The sequence below is a fragment of the Leucoraja erinacea genome, chromosome 14 (genome assembly GCF_028641065.1).
Source record: "Leucoraja erinacea ecotype New England chromosome 14, Leri_hhj_1, whole genome shotgun sequence".
Classification (NCBI taxonomy): domain Eukaryota; kingdom Metazoa; phylum Chordata; class Chondrichthyes; order Rajiformes; family Rajidae; genus Leucoraja; species Leucoraja erinaceus.
Genome location: NC_073390.1, coordinates 15,618,829 through 15,632,178, shown reverse-complemented (window position 1 = coordinate 15,632,178; position 13,350 = coordinate 15,618,829). Strand labels below are relative to the sequence as shown.

General features: G+C 41.6%; 1 protein-coding gene across 1 annotated transcript in view; it reads right to left on the bottom strand.

The window, feature by feature from the left end:
- Nucleotides 1-13,350, bottom strand: part of u2surp (U2 snRNP-associated SURP domain containing) — a 94,245-nt gene that overhangs the window by 62,899 nt on the left and 17,996 nt on the right. Inside the window, exons 3-4 of the mRNA XM_055645678.1 lie at nt 13,061-13,175; nt 6,447-6,565 (exon numbers count right to left, since the gene is read on the bottom strand). Coding sequence (XP_055501653.1) covers nt 6,447-6,565; nt 13,061-13,175 — 234 coding nt within the window. The remainder of the gene's footprint in view (nt 1-6,446; nt 6,566-13,060; nt 13,176-13,350) is intronic.

The window sequence follows — 13,350 nt, the reverse complement described above, 5'->3', positions numbered from 1 at the left end:
CATAAAAGCCCTCCAAACTAACTGACTAACATTTAAGCAATGATTTACAGATGTTTAAGTGTCTCCCCGGTCCCCGTGGAGGAGGCAGCCGCTACAGTAGTACAGACCTGGGTTGACCGTGGGTCGTTTCGGGTCAAGTTTGGCGCCAAACGCAAGCTTTGGAGTGCAGACGACATCCTGGAAAAAATGTCCGGTTTTCGGAGCTTTTCGGTTTCTGGAACTATGGATAAAAGGTTGTGCACCTGCACTACAATCAATAAAGACACGTATTTATTTATTTATTTATTTATTTATTTTAGATAGGAGTGAGTTCATTAGACATTAGTATAAATGATGTGGGGCTGAGGCAGGATAATGGAATAAAGCTACTGATCAACTCTGTGGTTAACATGATAGAAGAGTTCATTGGTCTATTCCCATTCCTAGATTTCTAGCTAATGGGCCTGTCCCACTTAGGCGACTATGCAGTCACCACGTGGTCGCCACATGTTCGCGGGTGGTTGCCGGGGAGTCGCCTTCATGGTTGTGAGGAGTTCCTGCATTCTGGGAACTAGTGGCAGCCTCATTATGGGTGTCGCGAAGAGCAGCGAGAATTCTCGTATCGTAGGTGGGTTGCCAGGAGGTCCTAGTGGGATGCCAGGAGGTCCTCATAGGTTCCTGTAGGTTGTAGCCAGTGCTGACCGGTGAATTTCATTGGCTCATTGGGGAAAAAAAAACACAAGCAGTAGTTTTCAGAACCTAGGGTAAACGGCCTGGTAATGTTAATGTCCGCCGAGCTTCACAGCCGTCTATATCTGGCTTCTTAAAAGTTGTCTCCACTCCTTTTCCCCCCTCTTTTAAAGGACTTACCTTACACTGCTAGCCGTCTTAATTACAGCACCAACCTTCCTGTTCATCACAATGTGTGTCTGTATCACCTTGGCTTTGCACCGTGTGTATTTCATTCAGACAGCGCTCTCCCCGCTAGCCCTGTCCCCGCCTGCATAACGGGCTGGTGAAGGAAGAGGTGTGTGTGTGTGTGTGTGTGTGTGTGTGTGTGTGGTGTGTGGTGTGGTGTGTGGTGTGTGGTGTGTGGTGTGTGTGGTGTGTGGTGTGTGGTGTGTGGTGTGTGGTGTGTGGTGTGTGGTGTGTGGTGTGTGGGTGTGTGTGGTGTGTGGTGTGTGGTGTGTGTCTGTGGTGTGCGCGCGTGCGTGTTCCACTCTTGACAGTCGCCGTTCCAGTTGCCGGTTTTTCAGGCAACTGGCGGCAACTTGGCAGCCGCCGGCAGTCGCCTGAAAAATCGCCTAAGTGGGACAGGCCTATAAGAACTGAGAAATCTTAATATGTTCTTATTCTGAATAAAGAATAGAATATTTAACTCATCATATAGGCAACAGCTGCACAGTCTTGAGAATTCATGCTGGCTTGATCGGTTAAATACTGAAGTTCGGCTTTAAAAGTACAAATTAATTTTAAAAATAGTTCTATGCCTATCCTATCTAACACACAACTATAAATCAGTTAACGACCGACATAAAGTCCTTCAGCTAATCTTTAAACAGAAGATTTTCTTACAAGTTTTTAAAAACCTATGTTAGTCTTCAGAGTCTCTGAAAAAAATCAATAACCGAATAGGGCAACATTCCACACAGTCAACAATTCTCTCGCAGCTCAAAGATAGACAATAGACAATAGGTGCAGGAGTTGACCATTCGACCCCGAGCCAGCACCGCCATTCAATGTGATCATGGCTGATCATCCCCAATCAGTACCCTGTTCCTGCCTTTTCCCCATATCCCCCGACTCTGCTATCTTTAAGAGCCCTATCTAGCTCTCTCTTGAAAGCATCCAGAAAACCGTCCTCCGCCACCCTCTAAGGCAGAAAATTCCACACTCACAACTCTCTGTGAGAAAAAGTGTTTCCTCGTCTCCGTTCTAAATGGCTTACCCTTTATTCTTAAACTGTGAACCCCTGGTTCTGGACTCCCCTAACAGGAACATGTTTCCTGCCTCTAGTGTGTCCAAACTCTTAACAATTTTATATGTTTCAATAAGATTCCCTCTCATCCTTCTAAACTCCAGAGTGTACAAGCCCAGCCGCTCCATTCTCTCAGCAATAGACAGTCCTGCCATCCCGGGAATTAACCATGCAAACCGACGCTGCACTCCCTCAATAGGAAGAATGCCCGTCCTCAAATTAGGGGACCAAAACGGCACACAGTACTCCAGGTGTGGTCTCACGAGGGCCCTGTACAAACTGCAGAAGGACCTCTTTGCTCCTATACTCGACTTCTCCTGTTATAAAGGTAAACATGCCATCACTTTCTTCACTGCCTGCTTTACCTGCATGCTTACTTTCATAGACTGATGAACAAGGATCCCCAGATCCCGTTGTACTTCCCCTTTTCCCAACTTGACGCCATTTAGGTAGTAATCTGCCTTCCTACTTAATCTGCCATGCAACTGCCCACTCCCCCAACCTGTCCAAGTCACACTGCATTCTCATAGCATCCTCCTCACAGTTCACACTGCCACACAGCTTTGTGTCATCTGCAAATTTGCTAATGTTACTTTGAATCCATTCATCCAAATCATTGACGTATATTGTAAATAGCTGCGGTCCCAGCACCGAGCCTTGTGGTACCCCACTAGTCACTGCCTGACATTCTGAAAGGGACCCGTTAATCCCTACTCTTTGTTTCCTGTCTGCCAACCAATTTTCTATCCATGTCAGCACTCTTCCCTCAATACCATGTGCCCTAATTTTGCCCACTAATCTCCTATGTGGGACCTTATCAAAGGCTTTCTGAAAGTCCAGGTACACTACATCCACTGGCTCTCCCTTGTCCATTTTCCTTGTTACATCCTCAAAAAATTCCAGAAGATTAGTCAAGCATGATTTCCCTTTCGTAAATCCATGCTGACTCGGACCGATCCTGTTACTATTATCCAAATGTGCGGCTATTTCATCTTTTATAATTGACTCCAGCATCTTCCCCACCACCGATGTTAGGCTAACTGGTCTAAAATTCCCTGTTTTCTTTCTCCCACCTTTCTTAAAAAGTGGGATAACATTAGCTACCCTCCAATCCACAGGAATTGATCCCGAGTCTATAGAAAATTGGAAAATTATCACCAATGCATCCACGATTTCTAGAGCCACTTCCATAAGTACCCTGGGATGCCTTAAATACCCTGGGATGCAGATCATCAGGCCCTGGGGATTTATCAGCCTTCTGTCCCATCAGTCCACCCAACACAATTTCCTGCCTAATGTGGATTTCCTTCAGTTCCTGTCACCCCAGATCCTCTTGTCACTACATATTCACATATAAGAAATTCACATATTCTGAAAAAGCATAAAAGTAGCAGCCCAAAGTCCAAATTGAGCACTTCCAAGATGATAGCAAGCAGATAGACACAAAATGCTGGAGTAACAGCAGGACAGGCAGCATCTCTGGAGAGAAGGAATAGGTGATGTTTCGGTTTGAGAAGTGCTTCAACCTGAAAGAGATGCTGCTTGTCCCGCTGAGTTATTCCAGCATTTTGTGTCTATCTTCGATTTAAACCAGCATCTACAGTTCTTTCCTACACATGATGAGCAAGCAGTATGTCCAAAGCAGTGTGTCCAAATATTGAACAGGAATTCAATTGGAGTACTTCATCTGTTCAAAAATGTTACCAGACTTACACAAAGCCAACTGACAATAATTATCTGTTTTATTTTTTATCTAATTTTCACACAAGGTACTAACCTACTGGCGGAAATATTCTACTACAACTGTTAAAAGCTGTATTTTTTGTTTGTCCTGGATTAGTTGGGCTGACTCTAGCAACTATCAAGCAGTCATTCTTCACACGTAACACTGAGGTAAGCACACGAGACTACCACGGTGAACACCACAGCCTCGATCTTGAATCAGCAGTGTTGCATGTACACAAGATCAGTTAATAACCCAGACAATTTCTATTTATTAACTAGTTGCAACTGACTCTTTGGATAAATGACTTATCCCAAAAGAGGCATATGTTACATATTTAAGAAAGAACTGCAGATGCTGGAAAAATCGAAGGTGGACAAAAAACTGGTGAAACTCAGCGGGTGAGGCAGCATCTATGGAGCGAAGGAATAGGCGACGTTTCGTGTCGAGAACCTTCTTCAGACTGATGTCTGAGAGTTGGCACCTGGCCTCAGACCGGTAGAGGTCAACGTGCCAGACTACTACGACACCTTCCTTGCCGGCAAGTTTAATCACCCGGTCGGGGTTGTTGCAGAGTGCAGCAGGTTTAATCATTACATGGTGCATTAATCATTACGTTACATGTTGGTACAATCTCTCTTCCCTATGAAGGAGACAAACTAAAGATCTATTTCCAATTCTCGTGAAACCCAAAATGGATGGCAAATGACTATTCAGAAAGATCACTTCTGATAAAAGTGGAACCTGTCGAAGCCAGATCTAACATCATCACAAGAGGTTTTGCAGTGCTTTATGGGTGGGATTTAAATTAGCTTGGCAGGGACATAAAAAAAACAAACACAGATACAGAAAGGTCAAATATAAAGTTGTAAAGGGAATACAGCGACCCAACAAGAAAGATCTTAAGGCTGAATAAACAAAGACAAGAAAAAGGTACAATAAAGAAATTCAGCATCCATACACCACAATGGAATGTGCATGGTGAATAAAGTTAGAGAACACACAGATAATACTCCATACAATTAATACTTGAGTCTAAAAATGAATTAACATATGCTTGAAATATAAGGTCAGGCTGCATCTGTGGAGCAAGAAACAAAGAGGCCAGTTCAGACAAACCAGAAAGGCTGGTTATCTGAAATTATTGAATTCACCATTGAGTCCCAAATTCTATAAAATGTCTAGAAGTGAGGTTTCATTGGCAAGAGGCCAAATACAAAAGGGTCAGAGTAGGAGGGGTTTGCAACATTAATATGACAGGCATATAGAGAACAAGAATATTGCTTGAGAGCTGAATAGAACTGCTTTGCATCAGCAGCAACCAGATCAGTGGTACAACAGGGAAGTTTAAGCTACACAAAAATGCTGGAGAAACTCAGCGGGTGCAGCAGCATCTATGGAGCGAAGGAAATAGGCAACGTTTCGGGCCGAAACCCTTCTTCAGAGTCTGAAGAAGGGTTTCGGCCCGAAACGTTGCCTATTTCCTTCAGAGTCTGAAGAAGGGTTTTGGCGGCCCGAAACGTTGCCTATTTCCTTCGCTCCATAGATGCTGCTGCACCCGCTGATCTTCTCCAGCATTTTTGTGTACCTTCGAGTTTCCAGCATCTACAGTTCCTTCTTGAACAGGGAAGTTTAAGCAACTGGTAGATAGGAGCTTCTTGATTCAGGGGCACGGACAGGCATTTCTGTGGAAATATTCCAGTATGAGAGATGGAGGTAAGAGATGGAAGAAGAGTTGTGTTATTAATTAGGAAGAACATCACAGAGACACTCAGTGGATAGAAATCAGGACTTTAAAAAAACAGGATGGGGTTATGACAAAAAATATTTCACTGACTCCACTGAATCTGACCACCCATATCTGAATTTGAAGGTGCCGAGTATCATCTGCATCCCGACTCAAAGTTTAATTACAGAATTTACAGGCTCTCAATACTTAATCATCGACTAGATGGCAGGCAATTATACTCTGATCAAGGATCACAAACCACAGTTTTCACTGTTGTGCACCACTGAGCAATTCAAACAGTGGCAGCTAAACTGCATTGATGGACCATCAGTCACACCAGGTAACTCTGCTGAGTTCACAATGTACTCCCATTGAGAGCAGAAAATATTGCACGTGTACAAACAACCCACTTTGGAGATGAACTTCTGGCAAGTTTACTTGCCTTCTGGCAAGTTTACATTTAGATTGAAGGATGCTTATGTTCAGCAGATGGTAATATCCACACACAAGCACAAGGCGGCTACGCTCACTGGTGTAGGATTAATCAAGGCATTGAAGATCACTGGACATCCTGCTCAGTGCGTTTTGCCTGTAAGCCCCAGTACTGGTGTAAATTCGGAAGCAACTTGGACTTTCAGTGAAAGGCCATTATTTTTCTTCCTTCAGAATAGAACAATTCATCCAGCTGGTTTAGCTGATCAATGCACAGAGGAATTGTCTTTAATGTTTGGATAAGATGTAGATGATAAGAAGAACTAGTTTCCTTTAACAAACCAGTCAATTTCAAGGGGATATAAATTAAAGCTCATCTTTAGAAAAATTGGATGGAATTTTTCCAAGGGTGGCAGAAGCAGAATTCCTCAATTGTTTAAAAAGTGCTACAATGGGCACTTGAGATGCCATAACCTACAAAGCCGAAAAAAAAAGAACTGGGAAATCAGATTAAACTGGATGAAACCCACAAACGTAGCTGATTGTCCTTGTGTGCTGCAACTTTGTTTTTATGCATTATACAGTAATCAAAACATGACACTTACTGGCTTCTTGGGGTCAGATATGAAAGACGGTGGAGATGATTTATCTGGCATTAAGTTCTTTATCTCTGGAACCCGTGTAGAAGGCTTGTATAGTTTCCCTTTCTGTTCCTCGAATCGCTCTAATACGCAAAAATAAAGTTTTGTGCTATTAAGTATTTTGCTCTCAAACAACGCAATGGGTTCAAGCTGTGGTACAAGTGTACTCATGACCAACTCATGTTAATGAATGTGAGCTTTCATACTATCCTCAGCAGGCTCTGCTATTGGTAAAAAGTCACTAATGTTCTAATCCTAACTATCATTTCACTAAAATGTTCTTGGAAAGACTGCCTATTTTGTTCACCTGCTTGCTCTTTAGCATCATTATTATGACTCGTGACAAAGGCAGCACATTATCTGCTGAGAGTATCTTGCCCACTGGTTCCTGAATTGAGAAGCGATTTCAGACTTAACTTAGCAACCTACGGACACTGTGCTATTCAGAAAAGATAATCCAATTACAGTGAAGCGTTAAAAAAAAGTTATTAGTCTATTATCAGGAAAACTAACAAACCAAATTTTGTTTTTTGTCAAATGTATGTGCAGAAAATCAATAAAAATCTACGCGGATTTGCAGGAGATTGCACTAATTGTCACACAATCAGTGACTTCCTCCTTATTACTCAAACAATATATTTAGCACACTCACATCTGCCAACATTTCCATCTGATGCAAGAAATATGCTTTAAGCAAGTGATCCTCTCCCATTATCAGATTTATCCAACCATTCAAACCAAAACTACTTGCAGTACTTATGATGACCAGGCCAAGATTAAATGCAAAATAATAGAAGTCAGCAGAATATACACTGTTAAGAGGCACCAGAATAATTCCAAGATTAGTGGTTGAAAGATTAATTACATACAGTGCATTCAGAAAGTATTCAGACCCCTTCACTTTTTCCACATTTTGTTGCATTACAGCCTTATTTTAAAATAGATTAAATTCTTTTTTTTTTTAAATCATCAATCTACACACAATCTACATACCCCTGAATGAAGAAGCGAATACAGATGTTTAGACATTTTTACAAAGTAATTAAAAATAAATAACTGAAATAGCATTTACATAAGTATTCAGACCCTTTCCTATGGCACTCAAAATTGAGCTTAGGTTCATCATGTTTCCATTGATTATCCTTGAGAAGTTTCTACAACTTGATTGGAGTCCACCAGCAGTAACTTAAATTGATTGGACACGACTTGGAAAGGCACACGCCTGTCTATATGAGGTCCCACAGTTGACAGTGCATGTCAGAGCAAAACCAAGCCATGAAGACAAGGGAATTGTTCCGTAGACCTCCGAGGCAGGATTGTGTCGAGACACAGATCTGGGGAAGGGTATAAAACAATTTCTGCAGCATTGCAGGTCCCGAAGAGCACAGTGGCCTCCATCATTCTTAAATGGAAGAACTTTGGAACCACAAGGACTCTTCATAGAGCTGGCCGCCCGGTCAAGCTGAGCAATCGGGGGAGAAGGGCCTTGGTCAGGGAGGTGACCAACAACTCAAATGGTCATTCTGACAGAGCTCCAGAGTTTCTCTGTGGAGATGGGAGAACCTTCCAGGAGGACAACTATATCTGCAGTCTTTATGGTAGACTGTCCAGACGGAAGCCACTCCTCATTAAAAGGCACATGACAGCCCGCTTGAAGTTTGCCAAAAGGCACGAGAAACAAGATTCTCTGGTCTGATGGAACCAAGATTGAACTTTTTGGCCCGAATGCCAAGCGTCACATCTGGAGGAAACCAGGCACCACTCATCACCTGGCCAATACCATACCTACAATGAAGCATGGTGGTGGCAGTAGCGGCAGGAACTGGGAGACTAGTCAGGATCGAGTGAAAGCTGAACGGAGCAAAGTACAGAGAGATCCTTGATGAAAACCTGATTCAGAGCATTCTGGACCTCAGACTGTAGCGGAGGTTCACCTTCCAACAGGACAAGGACCCTAAGCATACAGCCAAGACAACGCAGGAATGGCTTCATTACACGTCTGTGAATGTCCTTGAGTGGCCCAGCCAGAGCCCAGACTTGAACCCGATCGAGTATTTCTGGAGGGACCTGAAAATAGCTCACTATCCAACCTGAAAATAGCTGCACTCCCTATCCAACCTGACAGACCTTGAGTGAATCTGCAGAGAAGAATGGGCGAAATTACCTAAATACAGGTGTGCCAAGCTTGTAGCGTCATACTCAAGAAGACTTGAGGTTATAATCACTGCCAAGGGTGCCTCAAAAAAGTACTGAGTAAAGGGTCTAAATACTTATGTAAATGTGATATTTCAGTTATTTCTTTTTAATTACTTTGCAAAAATTTCTAAACACCTGTTTTCGCTTTATTATTATGTGATATTGTGTGTAGATTGACGATTAAAAAAACTGAATTTAATCCAGTTTAGAATAAGGCTGTAATGCAACCAAATGTGGAAAAACTGAAGGGGTCTGAATACTTTCTGAATGCACTGTAAATATTTTCAATTAGACTGGACATTTTTTTTTCCTGAAAAGCCTGCTGACGCGTTTACAGGACAAAAATTACCCATTTGTTCAAAATGGCCCATGATACAAATCTTCTTCTGAATCACCCTAACTAATATTATCATTTCTTTAGATTTCTTTCTCAAGCTCCTTTACATAAAACTAGTTACTCAAATTTAATGTAAAAAATTTCTCGCTCATTATAAATGAAGCTATAGTTACTGGTTTGCTTTAATATTATGCCTCAACAACGTGTCAATAAAGGGATTGTCCACATACTTTTGCTCCTCTATTCCTCTTAGAATATATTCTTAATGTTACATGACGAGAATCTTTGTTTCAAAATTCAATTCACTCTCTTCCAAAGTTCATGTGCAAATTTCACTTTTACAAACATGAACGCAATGCATTTTCTCCTCGCCTAACACAATTCTAACATAAAGTTCTCTTTTTGAAATTCTATAATCCCAATGTTCAACTTCCATTTTCTAACATGTACAAGTTGACAACAGACATAATAACCTAAAAAAGCAAAATGTTGACGATTTGTTATATATGGAATATATGCCACAAATTAGACATAGCATGTGTGGATGTTGTAGGATGTTTGAATGCAACCAAAATCATTAATTAAACAAGTTACAATTAAATTTTAAACCAGTAATAGCTGGAAAAGACAGGAAAGAAAATATGTTAATCAGATGTAAATGTTTTGTTGTGTAATAGAACAATCTTGTACTAATCTGAACATATGGTTGTAGCATGCAAACTATTTGTAGACCTGGCAGACAATGATCCAATAATTACACATGGTGTGCCAGAATCATACAGTGTGGAAACAGGCCTCTCTGCCCAACTTGTCCATGCCAACCAACATGCCCTAACTACACTAGTCCCACTTGCCTGCGTTTGGCTCATATCTCTCCGAACCTATCCTGTCCAGGAATCTGTCCAAATGTTGTTTAAATGTGATAATACCTGCCTCAACTACCTCCTCAGGCAGCTCGTTCCATATACCAACCACCCTTTATGTTAAAAGGTTGCCCCTTAGATTCCTATTAAATCTCCTCCTCTCTCCCCAGCTTAAATATATGTCTTCTGGTTTTTGATTCCCCTATTCTGGGTAAAACTCTAAACTCTCCCATTCATCCTATTTATTAATCTCATACAGCTCTATAAGATCACCCCTCATCCTCCTGCCTCTAAGGAATAAACTCCTGGCCTGCTCAACCTCTCCCTATAGCTCAGGCACCCGTCATTGTAAATCTTCTCTGTACCCTTTCTAGATTAACATATTTGCTTTAGCACGGTAATCAAAATTGAACACAATCTAAATGTGGCCTCACCAATGTCTTGTACAAATGTAACATGACCTCCCAACTTCTATACTCAATATTCTAACTGATGAGGGAGAGCCAATGTGCCGAAAGCCTTCTTGACCACCCTATATATCTATGATGCCACTTTCAAGGAACTATTTGTCTGCACTCTGCTCTACAACACTCGCCAGAATCCTGCCATTCACTGTCTATGTCCTGCCTTGGTTGGACTTTCCACAAATGCAAGATGCCACACTTCCCTGTATTAAACAAGCATACCTCAGCCCACCTGCTCAACCCATCAAGATCCTGCTACAATTTTTGACAGCCATCAACACAATCTGCAATACCACCCACTTTAGTGTCGCCTCTAAACTTACATGCCTTGCACATTTTCTCCCAAATCATTGATATGAATGACAAACAACAATGGGCTCAGACCCAACCCTGAGGCACACCATTGGTCACAGGCTTCCAGGACATAATACAACTTTTCACCATCACCCCGTTTCCTTCTATATACGTCTCCAGCTCTGCCCTCAACAATCTTTTGGGTACGTCTTCAAAAAACTTCAGATATGTGAGATACGATCTTCAACATAGTCGTGCTGACCATCCCTAATCAGCTCTTCTCTATCTAAATGTATGTTTATCTTACCCCTCAGAATAATCTCTAGTAACTTTCTGTTCACAGATAATACTCACTGGCCTGTACTTCCCAGGTTTTTTCATGCAGCTCTTCTTAAATAGAGGCACGACATTTGCTACCCTCCAGTTTTGACACCTCACCCACATTTAATGATGACTCATTAATCTATCATAGGGCACCTGCAATTTCCACTCCAGCTTCCCAGTGTCCTGGGATAAATTTAAACAGACCCAGGAGATTTGTCTACCTTCATACATGTTAGGAATTTCAGCACCTCCTCAATCATAATACTGACTGCTCTCAAGACACTTCCATGACAGCCCAGTCCTCATGTCTTTCTCCATGGTAAAAACAGAGGAGAAGTGCTCATTGAGGACCCTGAGCATCTCCTGTGGCTCCAAAGTTGACCCCTTTGATTCCCCGAGAGGTTCCATTCTCTCTCTGGTTACCCTTTTCCCCCCCTTAATGTACTTATAAAATCTCTTGGGATTATCTTTAATATTATCTCCCAGTCCCTGAGATATCACCTGTCCCTTTTTTACCGTGATCCTCAGTTCCTGAAATTGCTCCAGGGATACTTGATCCCAGCGGCCTATAGCTACCCCATGCCTCCTTCTTACTCTTGACTAGAGCTTCAATTTCTCCTGCCATCCAAGCGTCCTTATCCCCCCTGCCTTCCCATTCACTCTAACAAGAACATGCAGGTCATGGACTTTTGTCAACACACTTTTAAAAACATCCTATTTTCCAGACGGTCCTTTTCCTTGAAGCAACCTGTTGTAATCAACTTGAGCGAGTGCCTTAGTTTAGTTTAGAGATACAGCGCGGAAACAGGCCCTTCGGCCCACCAAGTCACCACCGACCAGCGATCCCCACACATTAACACCATCCAACATAAATTAGGGACAATTTACACATACAACAAGCCAATTAACGTACATACCTATACGTCTTTGAAGTGTGGGAGGAAACCGAAGATCTCGGAGAAAACCCATGCGGTCACAGGGAGAATGTACAAACTCCGTACAGACAAGCACCATAGTCGGGATCTAACCCAGGTCTCTAGCGCTGCAAGTGCTGTAAGGCATCAACTCTACAGTCGCACCAATGAGGCCGCCCAAATGGCTCAAACAGGACAGGTATTCCTGTCTAATACCTACCTTTGCCCCAATTTGGAATTTTAACTCGTGGGCCCACCCTGTCCATAACTATCTTAAACCTAATGTTCCATCTCTTGGGCAGGCAAATAATTGTTGGCCAACTAAATTTCAAACAAGGTTTCAGAAATAACGCACCATTAAAATTTCCCAAAAGGGAATCATGGCATATTGATTCTTCCACATTGATCTTTTGGACTTTTTGACAGGATACAATGATCATTCTAACAACATTACAGGCAAATCTTAATTTGGCTGCAATATATTCATGCAAACATCTTCACTCACACCTGCTTTTGTCACAAGAAGTCAGACATTTCATAAATCAATAACAAGGACATGTTCTCACAAACTACCCATTAGCCATCTCCCTCGTCTCTGGAGATTTCCCCTCTGGCAAGAGGCAGAGTTGCATCTTCAACAAAATTGAAGGAATTGATATAAAATTTGCAGTATTGTTAACCATCTTAAATGTTCCAGACTGACAAATTTAATAGGACTTGGTGTTTATTTCAGATATCCACCAACAGCTTTGCTAAGGAAATGCAAGTGCCAATTATGCCTAGTTCTGTGCAGGAATACATTGACCCCAAAATGCATTGGGTTCAAATGTGACAAAGTAGTTAGGGATACTGGTTAAAAGTAATAATAACTTCCTTTCTAAAACAGAAAATAGAGGCAAATGTATCTGAAGAACATATTAATAGTCTCAAATAGTTACAAAACACCTCTTAGGCAAACAAAGAGAGTCAATTTTGATTTTTCGTTCCAGGATTATATCATGTCTATATGGATAAAATAAGTTATTAACTTCTACCACAGGTAAATGGTTCAAGCGTGGACTGGAACATTGTAAAATAATTTGCTTCAATTCTTTCTGATCAAAAAGAAACATGACACGTTTTCAACAAAGTGACTTTCCATCTTCATTTTGATTTAAAACTGATATGCATAATATTACAAACTTACCCTTTGTAGCATTTACAATGCCTCCTCTAACAAAAGCTTTTACTTTACTGGAGTCAGCCCCCTCAAAGGAGGCCAAAAACTCTTCATATATCTCTGCTGCAGCCTTCTCATCTTCCTGGGGAGGAAAAACAACTAATTGTTAATTTCTTGTGTTTTACCAAATTTTGTGCAATGCATTTAAGATCATTTAGATACCAACACATTCCATTTCATACCACCACACTTTTTGTCATACTGGTTTGAATAAGGGCATGCATAGCAAACTGCAAAATTTGTTATGCATGCATATA